Here is an 11905-nt window from a genome sequence, read left to right as displayed (position 1 = left end):
TAGCTGCATATGTATCGAAAGATGGCCTGGAAAGAGAGGCCCATTGGACTTGCAAACTTTATATGCCCCAGTACAGGGGAATGCCAGGGCCAGGGGAATGGGAATGGGTGGGTAGGGAAGTGGGGGCGGGGTATGGGGGACTTTTGGGACAGCATTGGAAATGTAATTGAGGAAAATACGTAATATAAAAAAAAAAAGAAATAACATCATCGTCTAGTTTGGAGTTCTTAAATACAGTTGGGCTTCCATGAAATTTAAAATATATTAGATGTATTTTTCGTGTAACTTTGTGAATATTTCTAATATTAGGATTTTTTAATACATGTGACCTTACATAATAGCTTTTGCATAATTTGATTTTTTTTAATCCATTGATTGACCTTTGTTTCCCACTATAGTGACTTACAAGGAGTAAGAACGAACGCCAAAAAATCTGGGAGTGATTGGATTCTCAATGGAAGCAAGGTGTGTGAAAAAGCAGGCGTGGGTACCAGTGTCTCAGACTACCTCAGCAACTACATGTCTGAGATATGATCAATCCAGGAACTAACACAGGAGGTCTCAGGAGAGTAAGACATTTATAGATTTTAAATGGCAGAGTCTGTAGCTACCCCCCTATGTTTCATGTTGCTTGGCCTTCTGCAAATACTGCAAAGGTGTTTTTAGCTTCCAAATGACTCTTGACAGACAAAAAGAAAGAAAAGGTTTTGTTGCTCCAAAGTAAGTCAAGCGATGGTGAACTTTAAGCTGATGAGGAATTGGGGGAAGGTGTCTGTGAGCACTCACAGTGTAAGCGGGAGGCCTGGAACTTGGATTATTTCACCCATAGAGAAAGGTGCACACCTTTGACCCCAGCACTGAAGGATGCAGAGACAAGAGGAGCAGTGAGGCTACTAGCCTAGGTGAAAATTGCAAGCCGCAGGTTTAAGGAGAGATCCTGCCTTAAAGAGCAAGGTGAAGAGTGATAGAGGAGGGTACCTTACACAGATGTATATAAACAAGTAAGTACATTTTATAAAAAGAGATTAAGAGGGAGCTGGAGAGATGGCTCAACAGTTAAGAATATTGGCTGCTTTTCTAGAGGTCCTAGGTTCCGTTGCCAGCACCTACACAGTGACTCATAACTGCCTGTTAGGTCCACGTCTGGGAAATCAGATGCCCTCTTGTGGCCTCTGTGGATACTGCATGCACATGCATAGACATACATAAAGGCAAAGTGACCATGTACATACACTAAGATGAAAAAACAAGATTAGAAGAAAAAGTTTAAAACAAATATGAGAAACTTTCAAGAGGTCTTAAGAGCTAGAAGTGTGGACAATAGGATTCAAGAACCCTCCAGGTCTTCTGAGGATCAGCTTACTAAGAGCTCCTCCGATGGGTGCAGATGGCTCAAGAGTAAACATATCCCTGAGAGGAAATGCTGCGGTTGACTAGATAGATGTTAAGGAGAGATGCTCTTTTTTAATACAAGGACTATCTGTGGATGAGTGCTCCTGTTTCGTTGTTATTATTTGGCCTGTTTCTTTGTTTGAGACAGGGTCTTGCTGTAGAGGCCAGGATAGCTTTGAACTCATAACCCTCCTGTGTTCTCTGCCTAAGTGCTGGCAGTACAGGGATATACAACTATGTTGTGTTAAACATGTTCAGTATTTAAGAATGTTCCACTTTCTTTAAGCTAATGCTTTTATCTTTACAAAATCAAATAATATTGAGGTACTGTCAGGTTCCTGAAAATCTGATTTTCAAACTTACTTTGTCAGTGTCTAGTAACAGTTTCTTCTCTGACATCAGTAATTCCTATGGAGAACTTCTCATTCTTTGATATGCCAGTGGGTATTATGAATCTCTTAAGAATTAGAGAGAGTATATCTTGTATCCTAGAAAATTTCCTTTTATAGACTTATAGATGTCAGTCTTGAATCACTGACATCATTCAAATCAACTTTAGGAAGCAGTTACCTAAGTGCTGTGATATGCAGACTCAGTGGTACCATCTGTACCTGGTCTGTGCAGGCCCTGGTTCCAATGTTGAATAAACAAAGCAGCAGCTTGTCTGAGCCTGGAATTGATGGTGCATTAGGAGTGCTTAACTCAGTGTGGAAGACTGGCAAGAAGTCTAGATGACGGGATACCTGAGCCTAGTCCAAGGTATGGAGGATTTGCATTGTTAGAGTTAGAAGGGGCCTCCATAGCGGCGGAAACGTGATTTTCAAAGACACACGGGTCTGGAAGGCACTGGGATGTGTGAGACAAGGGCTTCAGTAGAGCTGACCCAAGGGCAGGAAACAGAAGCAAAATAGGATGAGAGAAGAGGCAGGAGGGGTGAGCTACCATCTGTTTGTGAGGAGTTTTTATGCCTGCTCAAAGGCTTCAGAGTGTATCTTGAAGCTAGCTGTCGAAAGATGTTGGGGTGTGAACTTGGAAGGATCACACTGCCGTATAGAGCAGCCCCTCTGGGCAGCTGATGGATTATGGATGGAGTTGTAGTGGGAGCTGTCTTAGATCCTTGTACGAGCCCTGAGGAGAGCCGGGAGGGGAGTTAGTGGCAACAGTAGAAAAGGAAGTAAGCAGACTGGAACAGTAAACGTGGACCAGAACGAACAGCACCACGCTGACTGGGAAGCAGATGGCAGCATAGTTTATTAAAGCATTTGTTGAAGTAGAGGATACGTTGCCATTCGTTGTTGGGCAGGAGTATGGGGTGGGGCGGACATGTTCTGCGCGTGAGTCACTTTGTGGAATCCAGTAGGTCCAGATTGTATCAGGCAATGTGGGTGATCTGGGCATGGAGGCACACCCCTGTACTCTGGAGGCTGAAGCAGAGGGATTTTAAACTCTAGGCCAGCCTGGGCTACAGAACAGGTTCAGGCTGTCTGCTTAGTGAGGTCTTGTCTCATAAAAGTGGAGAAGAGACAGCATTGGAGTCTCAGGGGGTGACTTGAGGATGACTAAGCCCTGACAGTTGAGGTCGCCTCAGGCAAAGTGCAGAATGAAGTGTCAGTTATGAATTGCTTTGGATTATCAGCCCATTTTTCCTGTTTAGCTTGCCATTCTGCCCCCATCCCCCACCACTCACCACCACAACACTTAACCATAGCGCTGTCCTTACTTAGGCCATTTGGAAAGAAGTAGTAGGCAATCTGTATAAAAATGAAAAACAAAAACAGCCTTTTTTAAAATCCAATCAGTCTAAGAGTTTAGTGCCATTTAAAGCAAATTCCTTTTTCCTCTCTATAGCTCCCCACTAGAATCCAACTTACCAAGTGAATGGGCAATTTGGCTTTATTTTAAAGACACAATCTATTAGTTTCTTATTACTGTTCATCTCATGAGTAGTGGGGAAACTGCAGACACTTCAGTATCGAAGCACTGGAGATCCCTGCTCTTCATTAATCTCGTCCATGCAGCAGCTCCCTGTGTGGGTAGAGAGATGGGGACGCGTCCGTCCAGTGCCTATTCTGGTCTTATGTGTGCTCCCTGAGTGTAAGCGTGCACATAGACCTGAGGATTGCAGAGTATCACAGTGCATCTGGATATTCCTGCAGGTGTTCATCACCAATGGCTGGCTAAGTGATCTCGTGATCGTCGTGGCCGTCACCAATCGTGAAGCTCGATCGCCTGCCCATGGCATTAGCCTCTTTTTGGTGGAAAACGGAATGAAAGGATTTATCAAGGGCCGGAAGCTACATAAGATGGGAATGAAAGCTCAGGTAAGCCGTGGTTTGAATCAGACTCTCAGTCAGAACGTAGATAGGCAGAGTTGCTCATGGCATCTTCCTGAGCAGAGTGCAGGGTATGTTTTCAGAAACGGCAAGGGAGACTTCTTTTCAGTCACGCTGCTGTCTCTGTCATACTCAGGACTGGGAAGGAACCCGGGTGTCTTGAATATCTGCTTTAGAAATGGGAAAGTTAGCAGCTGCATTGTAATAAATCACCTGTTTGTGAAATTTAGAAGATTGTGAGGTAGTAGCAGTATTTGTTAGATGTCATCAGAGAGCATATTTTGCTTAGTGTGTTAGAAATTCTAACTTCCCAGTACCTAGAGAACCGGAGAGTGTCAAAGCCTGAATGTGCATTGCACCAGGAAAGCCACCATTGTGGAATGAGATAGATTTAGATAAAACTCCCTGGCTTATTACTTATGACTTAATGTTCAGGCTCCAAGTCCACTCCAGTTTGTCTCTTGGTTCTTCATTGGAAGTTAAAAACGCTACGGGGCTACTGGGAAAGGAACGCGCTCATTCTCTGCTTGATTCCTGTTTCTCAGGACACAGCAGAACTGTTCTTTGAAGATGTCCGATTGCCAGCTAATGCCTTACTTGGAGAAGAGAATAAAGGCTTCTACTACCTCATGCAAGAGCTCCCACAGGTATTAAATGCCTAGGATACCATTTCTGTCTGGGTTACATGCATCCGGTTAGATACTGAGCAGAAGTAGACTACAGAGCTGTATAAAAAAGATCCACACATGTCAAGCTTGCGCTACAATGATCATCTGAGTATAGTATAAAGTTGCATATAAAGAAGTATCACTGTTAGGCAGATGCTCACAGCCATTGAACTGGTCACAGGGTGAATTGAAGGAGCTGAAGGGATTTGCAACCCCACAGAAGGAACAACAATATCAACCAACCAGACCCTCCAGAGCTCCCAGGGACTAAACCACCAACCAAAGAGTGCATGCACATGGAGGGACCCATGGCTCCAGCTGCATATGTTGCAGAGTTTGGCCTTGTTGGGCATATAAATGAGAGGAGCGGCCCTTGGTCCTGTGAAGGCTTGATGCCCCAGTGTGGAGGAATACGAGGGTGGGGAGGTGGGAGGTGGGAGGGGGTGAGTGGGTGGGGGAACACCCTCATAGAAGCAGGGGAAGGGGGAGGGGATAGGGGGCTGGGAAAGGGGCATAGCATTTGAAATGTAAATAAAGAAAATATCCAATAAAAAAAAAGATGAAGTATCCCTATTAACAGGCCAGATAAGAAAGTAACCGAACTCCGCAGGACCCTACCAAGTAGAAGGACAATAGGTTTCCGTGGCTCCTCAGAATGACCTCAGTTTTAATGGAGAACTTTTAACTCTTTGTAAAGAAGCATCGCCAGGAACGGTTGGCAGGTTGTAAATAACTGCAAAGAGGAGAAGGTGTTAAACAGACAGCTTCTTCACGCCACAGTCTTCCAGTCAGTCCTTTGGGGCCAGCATTGCCTAATCATTCAGGCGTACAGACTGCTATACGGATGTGTTTGCCTTTTGCCTGGCAGCAGCTATGGTGCAAGCTAAGCATGAAACTGAAAACTGCTAGTGGCTCCAGTGGTTAGGTAGAATTCAGAAATCGCCAGCGTGGTGAAATCCGGTGACTACCACCGCTATTTTACACCAGTCGGTAAAATTTGAACTGTGTGCTGGAGGACGTAGCATCTGTGAGGTTGACAGTGTGGTTACAAACCAAGCCCCTTAGGTATCACGGTTCTTAGATATGTTCTGATAACCACAGACGTCTGTGGGAGCCTTTTCTTAGCGCTAAGAGGTAAGTTAAAAGTTAATCTTTGGAAGTTTATTATAAAAAGTATTTATAGGACGTCTTGAAGTGGCATAAAAGAGGTTCATGTAATAATGTTTACTACTTAATTTGGGGGTTCTAGGAAAGGCTCTTAATTGCTGAGTTGGCAATTTCTGCCTGTGAGTTCATGTTTGAAGAAACCAGGAACTACGTGAAGCAAAGAAAAGCTTTTGGGAAAACAGTTGCACACATACAGGTACGTTTGTCTTTACATCTGGCTGTTTATCAAGTTAGTCATCTCAGTTGGGGCAGGGTGAAATGATAATTAACGGTACTTTGATGCAAGGGGTGTTAGAAACTCAAAAGTGGATGAGATTGGGAAAGGGGAGAGCAGAATGGAAACGCTAAGATGAAGAGGGCCAGGCCAGAGTCCTGAGGACACTGGAAGGCTTGAGGCGACATAGAGAAGGTCTACAAGAAGGCAGATCCAGAGAGGCTCATCACAGAAGCCAACAGGGAAGACTTCAGTAGGAGGGTGTGGCGTCCAATTTGGACTCCTAGTCTCCATGCAGTTACCACGTTAAGGGAAAGGTAGAGTGGAACACTGAGGCCGTGTTTTGGCATCGTAGACAAGTGCAGCGGCTTCTGTCCTAACATAGCTCCTGAAACCTGCATAGTCTAGGCAGGCTGCCTTCTGGCAGAAAGAGTTCCTGTTTGTAAATCCGCAAAACTGCTAAGTCTTAATGTTTGAAATTCTATTTTGGAAAGAGATAGGAAAAGGAAAATAAAATGTCTTTTTCTTCAATGTCTTCAAACTGTGTAGTTCCTAGGACCTTGAGTTGAGTACAGCATTAACTAACAGTAAGATTAGATAGAGTAGATAGATAGAGGGTGGGGTTTTTTATAGCTAAATCATAATATATGCTGATAACAATTCACGGTTTTGCTAACCGTTCCAAGGTGTCTTCAAGTCCTGAAGTTCCAAGATAAGTGTCAATCCTTGCTTAATTGTTCTTTTTATTAGATATTTTCCTTTATTTACATTTCAAATGTTATCCCCTTTCCTGGCTTCCCCTCCAAAAATCCCCTATCCCCTCCCCCATCCTCCTGTTCACCATCCCACCCACTCCCATTCCTGGCCCTGGCATTTCCCTATACTGGGGCGCTTAATTGTTTTTAAAATTACATCTTAATTTATTCTCTTTCTTCCTTCCCTCTCCCTCTTCTTCTCCCTCCCTCCCTTCCTCCCCCCCCCCCCAGTGGATGGGTAGGGGTATGCACTCCCATGTCAAGTGTGTGGATGTCAGAGAACAACTTGTGGAAGTTGATTCTCCTTCCACATGTGGGTCTTAGGGATTGAACTTCAAGTCATCAGGCTTGTCAGAAAGTGCCCTTACCCGCTAAGCATCTACTCATTCAGAAGGTTGGGAGAGATTTTAGTAAATTCACTCAGTCACTTACGTTCTCTCTCTCTCCCTCTCTGCGTGTGTGTCTAAGTTCACTTAGTTATTTACAAATATTTCTCTCTGTGTGTGCTTGTGTGTATGTGTATAAGAAATAGACAGAGACAGACTCTCTGCATGTGTGTATATGTATAAGAGAGAGAAAGAGAGACAGAGACAGAGACAGAGACAGACACAGGCTCATAGAGTATAGACTGACCTTTCACTCCTGACTCTTTACCTCTGCCTCTCAAGTGCTGGAATTTCAGTTCGTGCCACTGTGGGTGGCTTTCTCCCTAAATTCGAACTGCAGTTTTTAATGATCGCACTGATATCAGTAACCATTAAAGATACGTCTGCGAGCATGTCGATCATTCATGAAAAGCATGCTACCAGTATCAGGTGATGCTTTCAGAAAGCCTGATGCTGTCTGTGGGGAAGCACAAAGGCTAATTCTGTTCCCTAGCCCCTGGTTCAGTGCCAAGAATATGTAAATGTTTAATCTTTTTATCTTCAGACAGTAAATTATGTACTCGTGACGGCATTTGTTATTCTTAGCCCTCTGGGCCTACTGGATGTGTAAGAATTTTAAGTGAGCCCATGCTGGTCTGCATTTTAACTTTTAACTTCAGCTTCTAGAAGCACCAACTATTTATATAGAAGAACTTTCCTATGAGAGAGATCTTGATCTTTACATATTCTAATAGTGTATAAATCCTCACCTGTAATATCACATAAGGCAACAGTTCTTGAGAATTGTCTGATATTCTCACCCTATCCCCAGATTTACCCCTCATATGAAATGCTATGTAATGTCCGGGAATAAAAACTTAGAAGTCAGGCCCCAGGGTTTTCTATGTCTATAGAAAATTAGTTAAGCCAGTCTCCTTTATAGTTTTCTCTTTGTAAACTTGAGTAAGGTGGGAGTGAGGAACTTTATGCTGATGAAAAGGTAGAGAGATTTGGCCAAAGGAAATATAGATCTAGTAGAAAAGGACATAGAAAAAAAAATGGACATGCCAGCATGCTCCAAATCAGAGGCCTGGATGCTCAGGCGAGGTTGGGTGTGACCAGCCTCACCACTGCTTGGTGTCAGAATCATTAGATGGCAGTTACACTTTTTAGAAGAGAGAGGGGCAAAACCACAAGACACTGCCTCCACTCCTGAGAGAGGGTTTGTGTGTGTGTGTGTGTGTGTGTGTGTGTGTGTGTGTAGCCTTGGTTGTCCTGGAGCTGGTTCTGTAGACAAGGCTGGCCTGGAGCTCCCAGAGGTCTGCCTGCCTCTGCCTCCTGAGTGCTGGGATTCAAAGTGTGCATCACCCAGCTTGAGGACGTGATCAATCAGGAGCAGCCGAGCATGGTCTAAATAGAGTGATGTCCAAGCTCCCTGTCGGCTGTCTACTGCAGCAGGAGAGGACATAGTTATTACATAATAATACATAGTTATTAACACTTACAAAGAAGACCACGCCGAGCCAGTTGGAGGCTGCATGAGAGGGATGGGAGGCGCTATAGGTTACTGGAGTAGGATCTTTCCTAGTCCGTTTCCGTTGTTACTACTGTGATAATTAGATAATAAATATTTGATGATGCGTATGTGATTAGATCGATCCATCTTGTCCCTCAGTCCTGTTCTGTTATTTTAGTTTAAGGCACAGACACAGTAGGGAAATGCATATCCTTCATGTCATGAATGCAGAGGAAATCCTGTTTAACCGCCAGAGAAAACTGGGTGTCATGGCAGCTCCTGCCACGAGATGGCGCTCACACATTAAATCATGATGTCCTTTAAGCACTTTCCTTAAACTGTGACAGGTATTTTTTACCTAGTGTATATCATTTTGCTAAGATTCAGGGTTGTTTGTTTTTGTTTTCGTTTTCATTTCAGTTCATGTATGCCCTTTTATCGGACACCCCCCACACACACACACACAGTTTCACTTTCGTTTTGCTTTAGAATTTTTTTTATTATGTAAGCATTAGAGGTGCTGAGTGGAAACCTGAACTTTTACCATGCTCTCTCCCCCCTCCCCACTTTGTCTCAAGACGGTGCAGCATAAACTAGCAGAATTAAAGACACACATATGTGTCACCAGAGCTTTTGTGGACAGCTGTCTGCAGTTGCATGAAACCAAACGTCTGGACTCCGGTTCCGCTTCCATGGCAAAATACTGGTACGCGCATCCCTATAGTTAAAGTGCAGCGTTGGTCCATATTACCGTGGGGTTCTGCCAGCCTTTAAACACAACCATGAAGGCATTAAAGGAAGAAGGCCGTACGTGAAAAATAGCAGTAAAAAATAAAAAAAAAAACAATTGTTTTTGAAAGTTCCATTGGGTCTGTTTATAATATCCTAAACATTACTCCAGTTGGTATGTAACTTTTAACTTGTTATTAAGAGTAAAATATTGAGAGCCTGAAGCAGCATCAGTGAGTACTGTACTTCATTCAGTAATGAGTTTAATTTTAAATTATCTAAAGAATGGGAGAAAAGCAAGGCAGAAAGAATAGAAGGATAAAACTTGGGAGTCTCACTAGTGAGTCCCAGTCCATTCAGTAGGTCAGACTAAATTTAATTCTCTAGCGACAACTTTGGATAGAATGTGAGGTGTTTTCCAGATCTAAGAGAAACACCAAAGTATGGACTGTCAGGCAAAAGTCCCATTGGGTTTAGAAAGATTTACATTTGAATTAAGGGTCATTAACAATGGGTTAATGGCGAGCTTGAGAGTACAGGACCCCTGTTAAGTTTTTTATGTGTTTTAAGACGCAAATATGGTTCAAATCATATGTGGAATGGAATTGTTTTTTTCTTAAAGAAGAAAAAAAACCACTCATCTCACTAGCCCAGAAACAGACTAGAAAAATTCCCTTTGTTATTTATTAACTCAGGCTCAGTCTAGTCATTGCTATACAAGGGAAATATGCAGAATGGTGTTTTGTGTAATGATTTTATAATGATTAGATGATGAGATTAAAAAGGAATGTGAAATTAGCATGAACCTTTACCTTGGGGCATGGAGGGGGGTGTGTTTTACATTTATGAAAAGTTCTTCGGCTTACAGGAAAAGGTATTTTAGGAAGAGCATTTTGCTTGCTCTTGCTCTCAACCAGGCTTATGGATGTAATGGTGCTGAATGTTAAAAGTTCGTTTAAATTTGTTGAGTGGTGAGAAAGCTTTTTTGAGGCAAGGTTTCCTGTGTCCAGGCTGGCCTGCTATTCACTGTGTAGCAAAGGCTAGCCTTGAACTTCTCATCCTTCTGCCACTATCTCCTAAGAGTTGTCTTATATGCATGCATAGGCACCTCAGGTCTGCGTGACAGGGGCCTGAACCTAAGGATTTTAAGCACGGTACCAACTGAACTGCCTTTCTTTCTCTGCTTATTATTTTGATCATTTAGGGCATCTGAATTACAAAACAGTGTAGCTTATGAATGTGTTCAACTCCACGGAGGCTGGGGGTACATGTGGGAATACCCGATTGCAAAGTAAGTATGGCGGGCCCTTCTGCAGCACTTTTCTTTCCTTTCCTTCTTTCTGTTTTTCTTTCTTCTTCTTCTGTTTTTTTTTTTTTGAGATAGGATTTTTTTTCCATTTATTTTCCATCCCAATTATAGCGCCCTCTCCTTCCTTTTCTCCCAGTCTCACCCTGAGAAATCCCTCCCCCCATTAACACCTACTCTCTGAGGAGAAGGGGAGGACACACCCCCTAGGTACCTCTTCACCCTGGGACATCAGGTTGCAGCAGGACTAACCTCATTTTCTCCCATCGAGGCCCAACCAGGTAGTTCAGCTAGGGGAAAGGGATCTAGTGGCAGGCAACAGGGTCAGAGACAACCCCCCAGCCCACTTCAGTGTCAGGGGACCCACATGAAGACCAAGCTGCACATCTGCTACAAATGTATAGGCCTAGGTCCAGCCCGTGCTGTTTGGTTGGTGGTTCAGGCTCTGTGAGCACCCATGGGCCCCGGTTACTCGATTCTTCTTGTGGTGTTCTCGACTCCCTGAGCTCTGCCTGATGTTTAGTTGTGGGTCTCTGCATCTGTTCCCATCAGCTGCTGGATGAAGCCTCTCAGGAGACAGTTATGCCAGGCTCCTGTCTTTCTGGGTCTGCATTACCATACTCAGTAGCCATCTAGTTCCATCTATTTGCCTGCAGATTTCATGATGACTTTATTTTAGTGGCTGAGGAGTACTCCATTGTGTAGATGAACCACATTCTCTTTATCCATTCTTCTGTGGAGAGACATCTGGGTTGTTTCCAGCTCCCAGCTATCATGAATAAAGCTGCTATGAACATAGTTGAGCAAGTGTCTTTGTGGTATGGTGGGACATCTTTTGGCATATGCCCAGGAGTGGTATAGCTGAGTCTTCAGGTAGAACTATTCCTAAATTTCTGAGAAAATGCCCAATTGATTTACAAAGTGGTTAGACTAGTCTGCACTGCCACCAGCAATGGAGGAGTGTTCCCTCACCTCCATATCTTCGCCAGCATCTGCTGTCACTTGAGTTTGTGATCTTACTTTGTAATCCTGTCTGACCAGGCTGGCCTGAGAATCACAGAGATCTAGCTGTCTCTAACTCAGGACAGGGATTAATGGTGTGTATGTGCCGCCATATTCAGCCTATGATCCTCGATCTGTCTGTCTGTCTGTCTTTCTCTCTCCCTTCCTCCTCCCTCCCTTCCTTCCTTAATTATATTTTATGTGATTTTTTTTAAAAATTAAAAATGGAATGTTTTTCATACAGTATGTTCTGATTATGGTTTCCTCTGTCTTAACTCCTCCTAGGTCCTCCCCACCTCCCCACCCACCCAGATGCACAGCTCTTTCTTCCTTTTTCTCCATCTCCTTACCTTGATGCTTTTCTTGGTTTGGTTTGGTTTGGTTTGGTTTTTCGAGACAGGGTTTCTCTGTGTAGCCCTGGCTGTCCTGGAACTCACTCTGTAGACCAGGCTGGCCTC

General features: G+C 43.7%; 1 protein-coding gene across 1 annotated transcript in view; it reads left to right on the top strand.

Moving 5' to 3' along the window:
• Acadl (acyl-CoA dehydrogenase long chain) overlaps positions 1 to 11905 on the top strand; it is a 30612-nt gene that overhangs the window by 13341 nt on the left and 5366 nt on the right. The window contains exons 5-10 of the mRNA XM_021158666.2: positions 399 to 465; positions 3549 to 3713; positions 4271 to 4372; positions 5643 to 5756; positions 8989 to 9116; positions 10344 to 10430. Of these exons, the coding sequence (XP_021014325.1) occupies positions 399 to 465; positions 3549 to 3713; positions 4271 to 4372; positions 5643 to 5756; positions 8989 to 9116; positions 10344 to 10430 (663 nt within the window). The remainder of the gene's footprint in view (positions 1 to 398; positions 466 to 3548; positions 3714 to 4270; positions 4373 to 5642; positions 5757 to 8988; positions 9117 to 10343; positions 10431 to 11905) is intronic.

Source organism: Mus caroli, chromosome 1, assembly GCF_900094665.2.
Source record: "Mus caroli chromosome 1, CAROLI_EIJ_v1.1, whole genome shotgun sequence".
Lineage (NCBI taxonomy): Eukaryota > Metazoa > Chordata > Mammalia > Rodentia > Muridae > Mus > Mus caroli.
Note: the sequence above shows the minus strand (reverse complement) of the source record. Positions and strands in the feature narration are given on the sequence as shown.